Source organism: Phyllostomus hastatus, unplaced genomic scaffold (assembly GCF_019186645.2).
Source record: "Phyllostomus hastatus isolate PE091 unplaced genomic scaffold, TTU_PhHast_1.1 phas_scaffold_1674, whole genome shotgun sequence".
Classification (NCBI taxonomy): Eukaryota; Metazoa; Chordata; class Mammalia; order Chiroptera; family Phyllostomidae; genus Phyllostomus; species Phyllostomus hastatus.
In genome coordinates, this window is record NW_025334011.1 from 25,701,028 (window position 1) to 25,720,854 (window position 19,827).

General features: G+C 46.3%; 2 protein-coding genes across 2 annotated transcripts in view; both read left to right on the plus strand.

Moving 5' to 3' along the window:
- The window catches only part of RBM17 (RNA binding motif protein 17), a 64,010-nt gene extending 58,391 nt beyond the window's left edge, over nucleotides 1-5,619 (plus strand). The window contains exon 12 of the mRNA XM_045858227.1: nucleotides 4,244-5,619. Coding sequence (XP_045714183.1) covers nucleotides 4,244-4,386 — 143 coding nt within the window. The 3' untranslated portion in view covers nucleotides 4,387-5,619. The remainder of the gene's footprint in view (nucleotides 1-4,243) is intronic.
- Nucleotides 5,620-12,073: 6,454 nt separating this feature from the next.
- PFKFB3 (6-phosphofructo-2-kinase/fructose-2,6-biphosphatase 3) overlaps nucleotides 12,074-19,827 on the plus strand; it is a 73,605-nt gene continuing 65,851 nt past the window's right edge. Inside the window, exon 1 of the mRNA XM_045857685.1 lies at nucleotides 12,074-12,194. Within this exon, the coding sequence (XP_045713641.1) occupies nucleotides 12,179-12,194 (16 nt within the window). The 5' untranslated portion in view covers nucleotides 12,074-12,178. The remainder of the gene's footprint in view (nucleotides 12,195-19,827) is intronic.

Sequence of the window (19,827 nt, forward strand, 5' to 3'; positions counted from 1 at the left end):
AACATATTCAGAGTTTAGAGAAAAGTTTCTTTTTTCCCCTATTCTGGCTCTTAGATACATATTAAAACAAAAAATGCCAAAGCGTGAACCTATAGCTGAAGCCACTCTCATCCATATCAAAACTTCAAGTGTTTGACCAGCTCACACAATTCTCCTTGAAAGGCAAGTAGACTCATCCTATCCAGCCAGAGATGGACCAAACTTTTGGCTCTAGGCCCTCATCAGTTTTCAGTTCTCAATCCAGCCAGGAGGGATGGACCACTAAGCATCCTCAGTCAGATAGCAAAGCTGTGACACCAGACTTACATACAAGACAGCATGTCAATTGTGAATTTCAAATTCACCTTGAGAATCTGAAACAGTTCATTTTGGTAAAATGTTTTAAAATCCTTATTCCAAAACTGGTGCTTGTCTAAAACATTTACTTTTAAGGACTGGAATATGAAGAACCTTAAATGTACCAGAAATAACAGAATTGAAAGATCTTTAAAACCCCTCCTGTCTGTATAAGAGCAGTGGGGCACATGACTCAGCTTACCCCTTCTTTTCCCACCTGGTCCTATTCTGGGAAATGCATTTTTTTGTTTCCTAGCACCAAAGTTACAATTCTGTCTCATGAGATGGAAGTAGAAATATCTGAGGTCTTTCAGAGAAAAAGTTTACTTTCCTGGTAAGAGGGAAAGATGACCTAGTGTTACTCCTCTGTCCCAATTCAACCTTGAATGATGTGGACAGGAGGCCTGGAGAGGCAGCAGTGGTCAGACTGTGGGTAAGAAGGCCACTCCCTGCAGTCGGTGGAACAGAGCGCTACAGATTCATTGCACCAGGCCGGCACTGCTTACCTCTGGATCTCTCACTCCAGAAAGAAGTCGTTTCTTGTTTAAGTAGATTTGGGTCCCTAACTGACACAGGATTTGGTAACTGAAAAGCAGTGGCTCCCAGGATCAATTTTTAAATTTAATGCAGTTCTTAGGAGGTATTGTTTATTTCATTGCAATTTAACAAATGTTTACTGAATATTTTCTGTGCATTGGCAAAATCAGTAGCACAAAGAGGGGCCAAACGTATTTGGAGCCCACGCCACACAGATTAATCCATACTCAGCAAAGGTAGTTTTGTGATCGACGGACTCATTCATTTAATAAGTATTAGGCATCTACAGTGAGCCAGGCTCTTGGATCTGAAGATACAGACATGAATGTCACAGCTCTAAGCTCTGAGGAGCACAATCTTCCAAACATCTATCCTTCATCCACCCAACAAATGTTCATTGACCTGCTATGAAGAGACAGGTTCAGAGCTCGTGTCTTGAGGGGAAACATCCATAAACAGGATAATGTATAGTCACTCTGCTTTTGGACACTATCAAGGTGCCAGAGGTTGGATTCAGGGAGAAATAAAATAAGGGGTGGGGGGCCTGGCTGAGGCACTTCAGTGGGTCTGCCTGCAAGAATGGCCTGGCTCTGTCCCTGTGACGTGGGGTGACTGGACACCTCAGTGCAACCCAGGCTACCAGCCTCTCTCCCTCTTCCTTATTTCCTGTCTGGCTAAGCAATTTCCCTGGAGGCAGTGTTTTTCTGTTTAAAGCTCTATTTTCTTTAGGGTGTTTGCTGTATGAGAAATGCCTCTTGTCAGTCTGCCCATTAGCCTTATTCCCTCTCCTTTGCTTCCCAATCTGCCTTTCTGTCCTTTATTCAGAGAACTGCAGTGTCAGGCTGGGACATCCACCTCAAGGACTCTCAGTCACTTTGGAGTCGAGGTTACTGAGGCTCAGAAAAGGGAAGGGTCTTGCTTGCCCAAGGCCAGCAAGTTTGTTGGTGACAGGAGTCAGCACTAGATGCAGGTCTCCTGATTCTTGCTGCTTCTGGTGAAATGCACTAGTTCTGCCTTAATGAAGCCCAGGGAACAAGCTGCCCTTCTGAACCAAGTTTGACCCTTGTGTCCAGCCCATCCCCCTTCCTTTGGGAACCACTCTCCCCCAGCTCGGAAATCACCGTTCTGGAGGGAGCTGCCTTGTTCCTTAGGACCTCCCAGATGGTGCTGCCGGTTGTTCCTAAAGCAGACTGTTGTCTTATTCTGTCGTTTGGCTGTTCTGTCTTTAATCCTGCGTAATCTCAGTCTTCCTCCAGAAAATCGCCCTTTTGCCTAAGTTCTTTTCAACTTGATTTCTGCCCTTGAGAACCCAGAGTTCTGATTACCTCTGAGGCGCTAGTGAAGCACCCTTACTCCATGGGACTGATTTTGACTCTTGCTTTTTAATTGCCCACAGGCCTGTCCTCTTTCCAGTCATTAGCTGTCCCTCCATTCATGCAGCCCTGGGCCTGAGGAAACGGCACAGTGGCCAGGTCGAAGCCCTGGACACGAACACTGATGCCTCCAGAACACGACGCCACTCACAAATTAATTCCCTGGCTGATTCTTGAAGCCAACTCTAAATAAGCAACACAGGCTTCGTGATACCTTAAAAGCTTGTATCAAATCCCATCTTGAAACTCCCCATTGGTAGTTCTATAGTTTAGCTTTCTTTTTGATTTTAAACATTTTATAACAAAAATAATATAACCTACAGTTTAGGAGGCCTGGAAACCATTATTATGTTGTGTGTTTTTTTCCACCCAAATCTGGGTCTTTCGGGCCTGTAAGTAACCTCAGTGCCGTGGGACAGGACTCCCAGCTTCTGGTAATGATATAATTGTTTCTTTATGAATTTTTTTAAGCCTGGAAAAGTTTATATGAACTGAGGAATGCGAAGCAAATTCAACTCAGACTTTTGATATTTTGAGGTTAACTTTAGGTAACCTATATCTATTTGGTATTTTAAGAGCTTGCAATTTTAAGAGAATGTAACAAATTTGAGTATCCAATGGATTGACCTTGCAATTCCAGTTTTAAAAAATGTAATTGATGTAGACTTGTGATTTAAGTTGAAAGGTGCAACACAATTCTATTAAGATTGTAAGCAGTACAGAGACACTTAAGATTCACCCTATGTAGTTGGTTAAGAATGTGGGAAGACTTGTGAGCAAACTGAAGTATTCTAAAACATAAAGTATTAACTTCATAAATGTGTTTTAAAATTGCTAAGACAGTATAAATAACTAAATTTCTGAATGGGACCAGTTTCCCTTAACACTGTTTGATTTTACTATTTTTATAAAATAAAGTTATAAGTAGACTAAAGCAGTTTTAAATTAAATCTAAAAGCTAAAATTTTGAAAACCTAAAGTTTTGAATTTGAATAAAGTGAATATTAACTGAAAATAAGAATGATTCCAAGAAGTATTTTGTACATATAAAGGCCACCCTCAATTACAGTAAAAATACAAGCTGGGGCAAAACCAAAAATGAACATGGATTTTATTTATCAAAAATTGTGTATTATTCTGCCCTGGCTGGCGTAGCTCAGTGGATTGAGCACGGGCTGTGAACCAAAGTGTCACAGGTTCGATTCCCAGTCAGGGTACATGCCTGGGTTGCAGGCCATGACCCCCAGCAACCCCACATTGATGTTTCTCTCTCTCTCTCTCTCTCTTTCCCCCTCCCTCCCTTCCCTCTCTAAAAATAAATAAATAAAATCTTTTTTAAAAAGTTAAAAAATAAATAAATAACTTGTGTATTATTCTCACATGTTCAAACTTTAGTCACCTTCAAAGTACTCTCCATTTGATGCAATATACCTGTTGAGATGTTTTTCCACTGCTTAAAACAGGTTTTGAACTCATCAATTTTGATGCCTTTTAGAGTTTCTGCTGTTTTTTTTGTTTCACCTCTTCCACATCAACAAAATGTTTCCCTTTAAGGACTTTTTTTTTCACCAGGGAAAACAAAATAAAGTTGCTTGGAGTGAGATTGGATAAACGGGCAGGGAGGGGCATGGGGGTCATGATGGTTTTTGGTCAAAAACTGCTGAACACTCAGCAGAGTGTGGGCAGGTGTGCCTGTAAATCACCCATCATGAAATAGGCAAATGCACTGAAAGAGTCTTCCAAAAAAAAAATTTACTGAAGCCTAACACAGCCTCTCACAACAATGCGAGCTGGTACAGTGATACAGATGGGTTCCTAGAACACTCACCTAGTAGGGGAAGCCTTTCCTACAAAAGACTGGCTCTCCAGAAGATAAGTCCGGTTTTGGGGGGTTCCCCCTTATATAAGTCTAATGTTAGAAATTCAGTATTTCTTTATTTTAAGCAGTCATTTGCTCCTTAATTCTGCTAACAACTAATATGCTTTGCATTTTACAGATGGGAAAACAGAGGCAAAGGAAGGAATCAGTGGCCAGAGTGGAAGCACCAGTATGCAGAACAAGAGCCAGCGCTGGACTTGGTCACATGTCCCCACCTTACCCCTGCCAGCCTGGCTTGTCTACTGTTTCACTGGCCTCTAAAGTGCCCCTCCTACAGGAGGAGTGAAACCACGCCATGAAGAATATCCTTTATCTCCAGAAGTGATTGTACAACTAATTTTAAATTTCTATGACTCTTTGTTTTCCTATTCAGCATCAATTATAGGACCATAATGGGGGTGGAAATCTACCACTTGGCCTGAGAGGTTGAGTCTGATTTCTGGGAAAGAGGCTGCCTGGTTCCTTAGCCATAAGTAGGTCAGTAAGACTACATGCACTGGGATTGAATGGCCCTCAATCCCAGATGAGCTAACCTTCTGAGGACTGTGACGTCTGCCCACAGGACAATGACAGGAGGAGAGAACACAGCTCCCTGGAGAAGGGCAGTGCTGCACAGTGAGAACAGTGACATTGGTCAAGAGGCCTGGATTTAGGTCTCTGCTCTGCCTTTGTCTGGCGGAGCCTCCAGGGCAAACCACTTCCCCTAGCTGAGGCTAGCTTTGTCATCAGTGAAGCGGGGTGAATGCTCGCCTCTACTGGCATAAAAAATTGGTCAGGGTGCTATGAAAAAAAATATGAAAACTCTTTGTAACATTTTTAAAAATGGTCAGGACCTGGCCAAGGTGGCTCAGTTGGTTGGAGTGTTGTCCCATAACTGAAAGGTTTTAAGTTTTATTTCCGGTCAGGGCACATAGTTAGTTGTAGGTTTGATTGCTGGTCCAGATGCATATGATCCCTTGTTCGGGCGAGTAGGAGAGATAACCAACCGATGCTCCTTTCTTGCATAATGTTTTTCTCTTACCCTGTCTGTCTAAACACAATGAAAAAATGTCCTTGGGTGAGGACTTAAAAAAAATGGCCTGGTTATATATTGATGGGAATGGGTCTCATTAAGAGTAGGCTGTTTACATTTGGAGTCATTTAAGGCTCTAAAGTTTCCAATGGCTCTGTCCACAATCCAGCTCCATCCTTGGGCTCCGGGAGCTTCATAGACCCTGTGAACAGCTTGCAAAGTCCTACTGCTGACTTTGTAACCTCACTTCAGCTCCTCTTTCCTCCTGAAGAAAGGAATAGCTGTCACCAACTGGCAGGGAGCTGGGCTGGCTCAGGGCACATAGTCCCAAGTGCCCTGGCTCTAGTTGCTTGGTGCGTGCAAAGTTGCAAGGACAGTTGAACATGTCGCATGATGGACAGGTGACAGTACTTGCCTTCCATCAAAAACATTAATCAAGGACTTGAAAAGAATTGCCACCTAGAGTCCTGGCTGGTATGGCTCAGTGGATAGAGTACCTGCAAACTGAAAAGTTGCTGGTTCAATTCCAAGTCAGGGCACATACTTGAGTTGTGGGCCAGTTCTCCAGTTGAGGGTATGGGAGAGGCAACCTATAGATGTTTCTCTCCCTCCCTTCCCTTCTTTCTAAAACTAAATAAATACAACCCTTTTTAAAAATATTTTATTTATTTAGTTTTAGAGGGAAGGGAAAGAAGGGATAAAGAGAAGGAAAGAAACATCCATGTGTGGTTGCCTCTAGAGTGCCCGCTACTGGGGACCTGGCCCACAACCCAGGCATGTGCCCTGACTGGGAATCAAACTGGCCACCCTTTGGTTCGCAGGTCAGCATTCAATCCACTGAGCTACACCAACCAGGACTAAATGAATAAAATCTTAAAAAAAGAAGAAGGAGAATTGTCTCCTAGATACTACCATATAATGCATGCCCACATTTTAGTATTGCCCATGCTTATTTTTTCCTAAAAAAATTGGGCAAAAGAGTACGCATTATACATGACAAAATATGGTAAAATCCTGATTTCTGAAACTTCCACAGGAAGGAAGAAAGAGGATAATTACCTTCCAATACAGTCAAGGCTGCGCATAGAATTAAACAGGAGGGCTATGGAAGGGAAAGGAGGCCCTTTCTAAGAATCTTCCCTTAGCTGAGCCAGGTTACATAATCACAGCACAATGGTAAACATTTGGAAATTAATATGGTACAATACTATTCTCCACCAGCTGTCCTGCTAACCTCCCTTTGGTGGTTCAGGATGCAACCCAGAATCACAGGCTCCATTCGGCATTATGTCTCTTTAGTCTCCTTTAACGTGGAACACTATCTCCATCTTCGTCTTTCATTTTCTTGACATTTTTGAAGAAGTACTGGCTAGGTTATTCTGTAGAGTGTCCCTTATTTTAGGTGTCTCATGTTTTCACAGGACTAAATTCAGATTGTGCTTTTTTTTTTTTGACAAGAATAGTACAGATATGACGTGTCCATCTCAGTGTTTTATATCAAGAGGCACATGATGCTGACTTGGTCACTACTGGTGACATTAACTGATCACTTGGTTAAGGTGGCTGCCAGGATTCTTCACTGTAAAGTTACCACTTCCCCTTTGTAATTAATCATTACCTTGTGGGAGATACTTTGAGGCTATTCATATCCTGTTTCTTATCATATTTTACTTACTAATTTTAGCATACACTGATGATTCTCCTGAAAAACAATTATTACTGTGGCATTTGCCAAAGGGTGACTTTTCTTCTACATTTCTTAGCTAGAATTCTAATAATTCTGTAAATTCCAGAATTTGTGAAGAAGAGCTGTCCTTCCTTCACTAATCGTTCATTTACATATCGATGTCAGTGTGGGCTGATGAGTTCTTACTTTACACTGTGGATCACAACCCGTCACTTCCGTGATGGCCCCAGGGGAGCCCTCTCTGTTTGGCCTGTGTCTTTTGGACATGCTCTCTTCATTTGTTGGCACCTCAGCAAAATGACTATTTTCTGGCACCACAGGATGTTCTGGGGTCATCTCCAAGCCTGTAAGGTCTCCTATGTCCTCTAACCAAAGAATGATATTTAGACTGATATTAGATATTTAAATATTTAGATATTTAGAAAGATCTATGAGTTACCATATCCATATAACTACTCTAAATGTTTGTAGTTGTTTTTTCCTTCAGACACTGTGGACCATTAATCCTTTAGTCACATGCTGAGTGTGCACACACATGGACTCACATTTTGGTAAAAGACAGAGTCAAGGAGCTGGATCTCTCTTTCTTCACCTGACCCCACTGAACCTTAGCCCCAGCATTCACTTGGTGCCACCCACACGCTACCGCCCAGCACCCTCCCAGGCACTCCCATCACTTCTCTCTTCTTCTGGGACCCTTCCTGTTCATTACCTGAGGTCCCTGAAGGTAGCCTCTCCCTGCCCCCGCTCTAATAATACTAATACTACTAACAATGGCAGCCATCTTTTACTGAGCACCTATGCTCCAGGTAAACATGATTTCATCAGATCCTTGTATCAATCCAGGAAGAAGGCATTATCCCCATTTTATAGACAAAATATTGAGGCTCCAGAGGGTATGTCACACAGCACAGTAAATGACAAGGCAGGGATTCTCATCCAGTTCTGCCCTCCCCTGCTCTTTGTATGCACCCTCCCCTAAGGCTGGCTGTGGGTCTGCCTTCGGGCAAACCCTGAGGAGCTGAGCAGCTTAAGGCAGCAGGACCTTTAGACGAGTGGACCATGCCATGCTGAGGGGCATAGAGTAAGGAGGCAGTGGGGGCCAGTGCAGTGGAGACAGCTCCTGGACTCTCCACCCGAAGGAGTCTAGCAGAGGTAGGGGTTGAACACGTTAAGTCCTTGATGTGCCCTAATGGGCCCTGACCCCAGGGAACTCTCTTCCTTCCTTCTTCGCACACACTCTTTCCTACCTCTGTTCCCTGACTCCCAGCAAAATATTCTCAAACCTTTTCTTTGGGAAGGCTGGAAAATACAAAAATACCCAAATATCTGGCTAAGGAAATGCTGTGCTAAGGACCAGTTTCTGAGGGTAAAGGGCATCAGATCTCTTCCTACTTAAGTGTTACATTTCCTTCGGTGGGAGCATGAGAGCCTTCCGCTTATGAACTGGAAAAGAAGCCTGGGAAGAAGGCCCTTTTCTTCCTGCAGTAAGAAAACCAGAGACTGTGGCCCTGGGCACTTCCTGCCTGAGATCCAGGGTGCGTAGGCGCTCAGCCAGGCACCAGCGACAGACAGGAAGGGTGGCTCCTGCCCTGGATCAAAGGAGCTCCAGATTCTGATCTAGTTCCTTCATTGCCCTCACCTCACAGCTGAGTTCCCCTTTTCTTGTTGGTTCTCAAAGTGTACTCTGGAACTAAGAGAACTAGCAACAACATCCTTGCGAGAAATGCAAATTCCTGGGCCCTATGCCTGACTCACTGAATCAGAAAAATGGGGCTGAGGCCCAGCCATCTGTTTAACCAGCCTTCCAGCTTGCTCTCCTGCCCATAAGTTCAAACACCTTCATTCTCAGGACCTCAGATGACCAGATTATGCCATGGATGGTGACCATTCTAAAATGATGATGAACTGGGGCCCAGAGACAGTGGGAGGAAGACTTTGGCCTGGGTAGACAGCCCCGAATGCAATTCTGGTAATTAGGCTAGATTTAAAAAACAACCCTTTGATGTGCTAAGAGCTCCTTAGGACAGGAGGCATGTTAAGTCAATAGTCCATTAGATGAACAAAATAAACTGAAGGAGAAAACAGAAACAGAGGCATGGATACATGGAATAAACTGACAGCTGTTAGAGGGAAGGGGAGTTGGGGGCTGGATGAAAAGGTAAAGGGATTAAGCAAAAAAAAATATATACTATATATTTAAATATATATAAGCAAAATATATACATATATATAAAACATATAGACACAGACAACAGTGATAGCCAGAGGGAAAAGGGAGTGGGGGGAGGCGGAGGTGGGCCAAGGGGGTAAAATGGGGACGGAGAGACTTGGCTTGGGGTGATGGGCACATGATGCGGTGTGCGGATCATGTTTTGTTGGGTTGCACACTTAAAACCTGTATGGTTTTGTGAACCATTGTCACCCCAATAAATTCAATTAAAAAATAAAATAAAAAGATCATTTTAAAGTTTAAAAAAAAGTTCATTAGAGTGAGAACACAAATGTTAGCTGACGCAATTGAAAGTTTGGTGAATAATGATGAAATTACTTGGTTCTATGGCATACTGTACTGTTGACAGAGCCTGCGAGGATATTCTCAATTTAAAATTGCTTCATATCTTCTCTCCATGTCAGAAACCAGGGGGTCATGTCCCACCACTCCAGCCCCTTCCCCCAATAGGTACTGGCTGCCACTTCAGCGAATCCAATCCTCCCTGCCACTCTCATGTCTCTCGTTTGAGCTTCCTGCAACTGTTCCCTCCTTTCTGCAAGGGGCAAGCGGAAATACTTGGAGTTATAAATACTGACATCAGTCCTTGTCAGCTAATTTGATTGGCGGTGAGAGAACAGATGTTCCCCAGGTTATTAAACAATAACAATCTGAGAGGTTTCTCACTAAACATGGAATAGAATCACCACCGTTATGAGTCCCTTGTTCCTTTCCCTACCCAGGATTAGACTCAAAATGGAGCAGTCAGGTTACATGAGTCTGAAATATTTTTTCTTATAAGACTTCTAATACCAAATGTGTGGGGTTTTTCCATGCCAACAACCAGTTAGTTCTCTAGCTCTCTGACACCACTTGGGTGTCCAACAATTCAACTCAATACTGACACTAACTGAGTTAACCCCGGATCCTACAGGTCAAGGGCTCAGTCTCAAAAGGTTGCCCCTCACTTCAGGTGCCAGTTGCCAGTACTGGGTGCCCAGAGTACCCACTCTTTCATGCACCATGGCTACAAAATCAGGTGTTCTCACAACTCCCTCCCTTTCAGGTTCAGTAATTTGCTAGAAAAAGGTTTCAAAGAACTTAGGAAAGGGCTTTACTTGCAATGATCAGTTTATTATAGAGAATACAACTCAGAAATAGCCAAATGGAAGAGGTACATAGGGCAAGATAAGAGGGTTGAGGTGCACAGGGCTTCCATACCCTCTCTGAAAGCACCACCTGGGTGCTTTTCACACTCTGTCATTCAGGGGTTTCATTACATAGGCACGATCGATAAATCATTGGCTATCTCCAGTCCCTCTACCCTCCTCATGGGGCTGAAAGTTCTAACCCTTTAATCATGCTTGGTCTTTCTGGCCACCACCCCCATCCTGAAGTTATCTAGGGACGCAGTCCCCTCCCCTAGCCACCAGTCACCTCAGCATACAAAAAGCTCTCTTCGCTTCAGAGATTTCAGGGTTAGCAGCAAAGATCACACACTATATCACAATCAGCTAGGTGAGTCCACAGAGCAGTAAAGGTGTCAACTAGAAGAAAGCAAGGCCCACCTCAAAGGGCAGGTCCTCTAGCTTCACTATGACTTGCAGCTGGTGAGTCTGAGATGTGCAGCCTTGAGCACTTTCTCTGGCCTTAGATAAAATCTGTCTTCCATGGCAACTAAGTCCAAGGAGCAAAGTGCATGTCCACCTGGTGCTATGATTATGGCAGGGAAAAGGGCAGAGGGAGGGGGCCATATCTTACTGCAATGAAATCTGGGACTCCTCCGACATTCTTAACTTCCTGCCTCTGTCACGAAGACTGACACCCACACTCACCAGGGCCCTGGCACAGGAGCAGAAGTCTGATCGCTCACCATCTTGATCTCCAGCCAGGCCCAGGCAACAGCATCTTTCCAGAAGGCTCTGCTAGGGCTGATTCCCCCAGCCAAGGACAATATACTGTCCAACAAGAAGTAGTAACAATTATTTCCTTCTCCCCAGGCATCTTCTTCCTTCAAAGGTGAGGAAGGAGTTTGAACTATTACCCATAAAAGTTAGCAGGCTAAGAAACTGATTCTGATTAAAAAATGACTTTTTTAAAGCCCACTAGCTCTGACTTTTCAACTCACCTGGACGGTTTTTTCACTACACTGAGAGAAAGCCATGGGTGCTTTAAATATAGAGCAGAAAACTGCTTCTAACATCATTTCTTTAAATTGCAATATAAAGCAGCACTTTTCATAGGGATTAATGAACACTTACCTGACTGGAAAGGTGACCTGAATTTGAGACATTTGAACCCACCAAATAATAAAGTATATTCTCAGGTACTAGCCTTTACAGTAGAGGCAAAATAAGTAGAAATATGAAGGATGATCTCCATCCCTTATTTTTCTAGGTTAAAGTTCCTTAAGTCCTAATTATTATTATTATTATTATTATTATTATTATTATTATTATTATTATATCTGTTGACCTGTGTGTGAGGTAATGCTCAAAGTTCTTGAGAAACAGCAGTGAACAAAAGAGAAAAATAAAAATTTTGTCAGAGGTGATGAGTGCTGGGGAGAAAAAGAAAGCCGGGCAGGAGAAGAGGGAGTAGGAAGGATTTTGAGTACTTTCGGGGGTGACTCCTTTCAGCCCTGATGTAATTTCAGTTTAAGCCATCCACCATTTGGGCAGTCCCCTGTGCCTGTCCCATGCTCCTGAGGACCAAAAGATAAAAATGGAATAAAGTTCCCCAAATCTGTCCAGGGGCGATGTCCCTGAAAAGCCCGAAGGAGTTGACCAGTGCGTTGATTTCCCCCCTGAACAGGATGAGCTTGCTTTGCGTTCAGTGGCATCAGGAGAAGCAGCTCGCAGCTCCGGGGTGCTGGGGCGGGTTGCTGCGGGCGGGGCCTGGTGGGGAGCGCAGGGGTTAAGCTGCTTCGGCGAGGGCCGGGCCCGCCCCGCCGCCGCGCTTCCCGCCACGCCGGGTTCCTCCTCTGAGGGTGACGCGCTCGGGCTTTGCCCAAATATGTCACTTTCCCCCTCCCTCGCCTTGCGCCCGGCGCCTAGCGGCACCCCTAAGTCCAGGGGCTGGCACTTGGACGTCACCTGGCCTTAGGGTCCTGATCCAGCCCTGCGGGGAGCACTCCTCCGAGATGCCCTTCAGCAAAGGTAGGCGGGGTGCCCACTGCGACGAGCTCCGCGTGGGGCCCGAGACCTGCGCGGGCCAGGTGCGGAGCCTGTGCCCTGGGCTGCGGACAGTGCCCAGACCCGGCTCCGCGGTGTCTCCTCCGGGCCAGCGCTGCCGCTCCGTGCCCGTGACTACCCTGTCCCGACCCCGCGTTCCGGGCTCCGGCACCGCATCGCGGCTCCGCGCCCGCGCCGCACCTCAGGCCACTCGCGGGCCGTGCGCCGCAGCCTGTGCGCAGAGCGCTGGGCGAGAGTGTGGGCACTCTGAGCGACCACCCCCCACCCCCCGCCCACCGTCCTCACGATCGCTCCCCGTTCAAGTTTTGAGATGCAGGTGGAATAGGGTTCCCGGGACGGACAGTCAAGGAGTTTGACAGGGGCAGGATCTTCGTAGTGCCGGATCCCGGCTGCGCGCGCAGATTGCAGTCCGAATTGATGAGGGGGGCTGGGGGTCAGGGGTGGGCTGGGGACAAGGCTTGTGAAATGGCAGTTTAGAGTGTGAGTACCGCCTCCTTCCTTTCCCGCCTTCTATTCGTGGGAAGTCATTTAATCACCCGGAGCCTCAGTTTCTTCACTGGCAAAATGGGCGCTTGAATAGAGACGGCTGTGTGGGGACTGTTGAGACGGTGCACGTAAAAGCCATCGCTTAGCAGCTTAGATCGGCCTGGACTAGAAAGGTGCCCTCTGACAAGATCTTCCTCCGTGTGCTGGGCAACCCGCATGGAACCCCAAGCCGGCCCACCTGCATGCCCTCCCTAGGCGATGATGCCTCCTCGAATTTAGGCATCTCACTTTCTCTTCTGCATGGGATGGCAAGTGAGTGCAAGGTCTGCCAGGAAGTCTCAGATGCTCTTGCGTTCCCTGCCTGAAGGGGGTCACCGATGTATTTGGCCTCATTTTATGGGCAGAGTGACGCAGTCCCTGCCGCCTCCAAGGCACTGTAGAGCTGGCCTGAGACCCTAGGGCCCCCTCAGGTGGGAGCCTAGGATAGGGAGGGAGACTCAAATTTACTTTCCAGTCAGAACTATCTGATTGCTCTGCCTTTTCTATTTGTGTTGAGAGAGGCTTCGGCTCTGGTGATGTATCCTCACTCAAGACCTAAGGCTTCCCCACCCCCACCTGGGTACAACTGAGAGTGAGAACTGAGAGGAAGCATTGACCCTGAGGTACCTGAGACCTGGTACCTGAGACCACGCTGTGAGCTTCCTCCCTGTCTTACTCCACCTTTCTTGACCTCTCTCTACCTCTCTCATAATTCAGATTGTTCGGTTAATGCTACAGTTGCTGTGACACTGTATTGGCCTTTGTCCCTTAAACAGAGGTTGCTAAGGTGCCATTGTGAGCTCCAGCTTATGAAGGGGGATTCCCTGTCCTGTTGGCACTCCCTGTCCTGTCGGGGGTGGTAAGAAGAAAGGAAACTGCTAAGCAAAGGAACGATGAGTTCTCTTAGGTCAGCTAATGACGTTTAGTCCCCTGGTTACTGTCCTCAATGCCTCCATTATTCCATATATAACATGGCCACCTTCTCTCAGAGGTTCTCTCTGAGTCCTCCCCTGACCTCATTTAATTGCAATATGGGTGGTCATTTCTCCACCTAGTTGGTCACTTCCCCTGACCACTGTGTCCTTGTGGTCTTTGGTGGCAAACTCCTAAAAGGCAAAAATGTCTGCTTACTTGTCACAGCACTCTGGGAAGCCTTATGCAGCAAGGATCAAACAACTGAGCAGCTAAATGATTTTTAAAAATATTTTATTTATTCATTTTTAGAGAGAGGGGGAGGGAAAGAGAAAGAGAAATACCAGTGTGTGGTTGCTTCTCATGCGCCCCCTACTGGGGACCTGCCTGGCAACCCAGGCATGTGCCTTGACTGGGAATCGAACCAGTGACCTTTCAGTTCACAAGTCTGCACTCAGCCCGCTGAGCCACACCAGCCAGGGCCTTATTAATTTTTATATATGAAGATTTCACTTTATGACAGCATATTTTAGTGTATTATCACGTTGCTCAGGACAAAATATTTACACATTGGCAACCATGTTAAACTTTTTGGATTTTTTTTTAATCTGAAGAGAGAACTTTGCTTCATGAAGAAGAAAATACTGTCTCTTCATTCTGTGGATGTTGATCTGTGAATCTCCCAGGGTGTGAGAAACAGTGGTTGGGATTCCTGGAAGCTCTGGTGTACACTAGGGTGGGGACTCTGGAGGACTTCGAGTTTAAGACAGAACTTCCCACTTCACTGAGTTGTGATCTCCTATTTAGAAGCAAGCACAAGTGGAAATTACAGGGAAACAGGGTCTGTGCAATGTTGGGATGAGACATCACCTGGAGCTACCGGCAGGTGGAAGGTCTGCCTTCGAGGCTGCAGCCTCTGCATTCCTGCAACTGTCAGATGGTGGAGATTGCAGGCTCCACCCTCCGCCTCCAGGCAGATCTCACTTCGCTCACGTGCTCGATTTTCTGTCCACTGTCTCACCCTTCCCCACACAGGAGGCCCCATCCCAGTGCCTATTTTGCCAACGAAGAAACTGAGCACCAGGTGGTTAAATGACTAACAAGAATTGAAAATTATGGTTGTTTTTTTTGAATTTTGAACTATATGAATGTATTAACTATTTAAAAACATAATTTAAAAAATAGGAAATGAGCCCTGGCTGGTGTGGCTCGGTGGATTGAGTGCCAGCCTGTGAACCAAAGGGTCACAGGTTCGATTCCCTAGTCAGGGCACATGCCTGGGTTGCAGGCCAGGTCCCAGGTAGGGGGTGTGTGAAAGGCAACCACACATTAATGTTTTTTCTCCCTCTCTTTCTCCCTCCCTTCCCCCCTCTCTAAAAAATACATAATAAAATGTTTTAAAAAATAGGAAATGAAAAGACTTTGCTGTTCCTCCCTAAGACAAAGAGAAGCCAGATGAAGAACATTCTTCTAGCTAACCTTCTAGAAGGTTAATTAACTGCCAATTCCCTTCTCAAGCTGCGTTTCTATGTCTTGACAAGTAAGACTTTGGGGGCAGCTCATTCATTCTTTTGTTCATTCTCTATATTGAGTGGCTTGCTATGCACCAGGCACGCATGAGGCTCTGGGTTAATAAGACAGACTTGGCAATTCCCTCCCCACAGTTAGACCTTCCTGCCTCTTCAGCGTGGTCCACAGTGCTATGATAACGTCAGGCAGAAACTGTGTAGCGTGAATGGAATGGCTGAGATTGGCCAGGGCAGCAGCTGGCAGGTGGGAATGAAATGTAAACACAGCACTTACGGTCATGTCTCTTCTTGGCTAGCTCCAGGGTGTGGGTGGCTATAGTTGAGGAACAGAGTTGGGTCCTCGGCCAAGGTTCTGGAAGAAGTAAGCTTTCAGATTGGTTTGAGTAAGGAGAAGGAAATGTCCCTGCGTGAAGCATGAAGGAAATTTGTGAGAACAGGAGCAGGAAAAAATGAGACTCTGGGAGGGAGGTCGTGAATGGGTGGTTGAAGCTAGAGCCTAGCTATGAAGGGAGGCTGACACGGTTCTTTAAAAATAGGATAAATGGTGATTTTTTTTTCAGGTGATTTAGGTGTGGCTCTGCTCAGACTGGGGTCTTGACTAAATTCCTAATGTTTCTTTCAGGTCGGGAAACCTATAAGCATGTCTTCAGACAGTTGTGCCCAAGTAATCTTGCACATCCCCACCTTCAGAAGGGACGGGGACTAGTGGGTTGAGGTTCTAATAATAAATAACGATAGATACCAAACTAACACTGAGCACCTTCCAAGTCCTTGGTGCTGTGCTAAGTGCCACATATGTGTTCATTTATTCTCACAACTACCCTCTGGGGCGCCCGGTGTCATTGATTCCATTTTAAAAGTAAACGGAGCAAGGTTTAGAAAAGTTGCATAACTTGTCTAAGTTCCCTCATCAAACTCAGTGCTAAACGGAGCTGGGATTTTGATGTCTGTATTCTGCCGTTCCAGCACAGACCACATGCTAGGCTATGATGTATGGTATGATATGGTATGATATAATACGATATGATATGATATGCTGTATATTAGGCAGAAACCATATAATATGATGTCTCATTATGAACCAGCAACTTCTTTCACGTTAAAATCAAGCAGAGAGACAGACTTAGATGCTGGACTCATCTGAAACTTTAAGAGATGTATGCAGACAGACCGAGATGGGCTTGCTCATGAAAACAGCTGGCCTCTGCCTCTCTTGAGGTGACTCAGGACACTGTGGTCAGGTGCTGAGTGCATAGCTTCTGTTGGGTGTTGTGGAGGTGATAGGACTGCCAGGTGTCAGACCACAGCTGAACCGTGAGCTGATAAGCCCCCTGCTGGTCACAGGGTTCCAGGGTTGCCCAGAGAACATAGGGAAAAACAAATTGTGCCATCGCGGAGCAAGGGAAACCTTTGGAATTTCTGCAGATCAGCTTCTTGCAAGAGGAACTCAGTCACAGATGGATCAGCATTTTTGGCCCTAAAGCAGGGCAGCTCTTTTCTCTCTCCAGTGGGAGTGCAAAGACACTGTCTGGGAGAACCTGGGCTGGTCCTCAGTTCTTTCCTTCCTTTCCTGAGTGCTTATGCTGTGCAGGGCACCACCCTCTGCTCTAGGCAGGCTATGTCCTGGGGTGCTCTCTCCTCCCCTGGGGCCCACCAGCTTTCTGGATGAGAACAGGTCTCTCAGGCCTTTTCAGAGCTCTGCCCCTGACACAACTGCAGCATGCTCCCCAAGGATGTCTCCCCAAGGGACATCAGCTTGGGCTCGGTGTCCGATCATGGCCTTCCATCTCCAGGTTTCTCCTCTGTGGTTTATCTTATGAACTGTCAGCTGACAGTGTCTTTGCAGGCCTTTTATCATTGAGCTGCGCCTTTCTAACTTTTCCTATTGCTCCTTAAAGTGCATTCTCTGCTGTGGTGAGGTGTGTTCCTTAGCATCCAATAGTGGCCAGCCTCTGGCCACCCTGTGCTTTTGTAACCCGTTGCTCCCCTCTAACATCCTCTCCTTTTCTCAGACCCAGCTGCGCCCTCCCAAACGCTGACCATCCTTTGTGCTTCATTTACATGTGCATGTGCATGTGCCCATGCACATATACACGTGCCTGTGTCTCTCATTCCTCATGGCCCTCTCTGCTCGAGTTCAAGTCTCCTCTGCCCCCTTTTCCATGTACTCTGTGCAGATGGGACTTCTGCAGGTGTGTCCTGTCCCATAACTAGAGATTTAAACTTGTCCTCAAAAATGCTGCCTGGACGTTCACGTGTCAGATATTTGGGGGAGGGTCTGTATATCATACTTCTCTAGGGCCAGGTGGTTGCAAGTGCTTCATAAATACTTGTGCTTGGTTGATTTCTCAAAAACTCCAGTTTCCTCTGGAATGGGTAGTTGCAGAGCCAAATTAAGATCATCAAAAATCATAATCACGGAAAGATTATGGTCCTCTCCCCACATGTGAATTTAAAATAAAGCCAGTAGCAAGCCTTAAATGAAAGCAAGGTGGACACATTTCTGATTTTACTTTGGTCACCATTTTGCTACTTTTGGGGGAACTATCAAGTTCTGAACAACATTAACAATATCAACAGGTGCTGTGAGCATAAGGTATAGTCTGCCTATTGGTTAGTGCAGATATGGGGGGATCTCACGCGGGCAAGAGCTAAAAGTACCAGTAGATCTTTGAAGTGTTCAAGCATCCATCACATTCTTATCGCCTCTGCAGTGAATTGTGAGTCTCTCCTCTAACTTCACAGGCCACTGGGACCTTCCTGAGGGCAGGGTCTGGGCCTTCATGTTGGTCCCAGCACCTGGCCTGATCCCCAGGAGGTATGGGAAATAGCACCTTGGGGGTATAAGGAAGGCCACTCTTTCTGTCCTTCCCAATTGTTGTATTTTTGGTGAAAGCTGGGTAAAATGAACAAGGGAGACAAAGAGGGTCACAAAAGGGCGGTTGGAGGGTGCAGAGGCAATGGGGTGGAGGAGGGCAGAGAGGAGAGGGGAAGGGAGGACTGCCCCCAGCCCTCGCCCTGCCTACTGTTCTGTAGGAATTGTGGTCTGATGTAACGGAAGAGTCCAGGTCTTCTATAACTTCAGCTGGTTCCCCAATGTCGTGGCTCTCAGATGACTACATGTGACACCACTCACTCATTCTGCAGGAATGTGGCCATGTTTACAGGTCGGTTGGTCTCTAAGTATTATTATTCCTTTGCCAGGACAGTTCTGAGAGCGGCCCTGGCAGATACCCACAGACAGTAAAAGTGGTGACGCAGGACGCTGGGTGAAGCCTGTGAGGTGTGGCAGCACACACCTCTCATTAGGAATGAAAAGTGTAGAAGACACTAGCCTGGGGGCGCAGAGTCTAGGTAGTGACAGGTCCACCCATGTCGGCAATTAGCAGGGTGATCTCAGATAAGCCATCTCAGGACACTTGGCCTTAGCTGTCTGTAAAAGAAGGGGGTGAACTGAGATTCCAACCAGCTGTGACTCAGAGATCTATGCTTCCCAAATACTTGTTGCAACACAGAGTGCCCCAAGCTTCTGGGCTAAGTTGGCTGCAGGAGGAAGAAAGAATTCCCTCTGTGCCTTGTCCTGGGATGCTGGCCTGCTCTCTCCCAGCATCTCCAGGTGAGAGGCTAAGTTTCGGGCAAGTAGCAAATGAAGAAGTCGTGATCCTACCTTCTCTGGTCTCTGCTCCTGCAGCTCTGATTCAGGACTGAAATCTGTGCCAAAAGGAAGTTGGCGTCGGGGGTCTACTTTCTGTGGATGCACATGATACCTTCCTGTCCTATTTAAGCCAGCCTGGAAGTCTCTGTCTCTGATGTTAGGCTGCCATAATCAGGTCTGCATTTCCTTCAGGTAGCTCCAGGGCTAAGAATTCTGCTACTTTTCCCAGGGTCTAAAGTAGTCATTAGTAGCAGGCCCTTCCATGCAAAACCTCAAGAAAGAGTGACTGTCATACACGTTTGCAGAGGGTCAGGGGCAGAGATCTAATTCATTTTCACAAATCAGAAGCCCTAGTGTTTTCCATATATGTTCAATTGTAAGCAACTTAGAAAATGCAGAAAACTATAAAAAAACACACACACAAACATTGCTCATCATTTCATGACCTGCAGAGGGATAGTTTTACTGTTTGCTCATGGAGATTAGACCAGTGGAGGGGACAACAGTAAGAGGGAAGAGTGGCCCCCTTCTTATTGGCTCCAAACAGCACCTATGGCTCCTGGCTGCTTCTCATGTGTCCAAGGATTTGAGCAAGGGGCACCTGGCCTTGGGGATGTCTGGTGCCCCAGTTGGAAGCTGGGGTGGGGAAGTCTGAGGAACAAATGGTTTTGTGGCTGTCCTGCCTCATTCACAAGCAGCGCCTTCAGATGTGGCTCTGGGAGGCATCCGATAGAACAGTTCAGCAAGCACACTTCCCCTGCCTGGTGTCAACCAGCAGTTTGTCAGAAGGAGAGACTTCCTCCTCCCTGTGTCACTGGCCAGACAGAAAACAAGCAGGTTTTATAGAGGTGTGGACCTGTCCCTTGCTTTCCTCCCCTGATGTGCAGGGTGCAGAGGTGCTGGCTCTTTGAGGAAACAACTATGTTCTTTCTTAGGCCTGAATTGCTTTGGTACTTTGCCTATATGCTTGATGTAG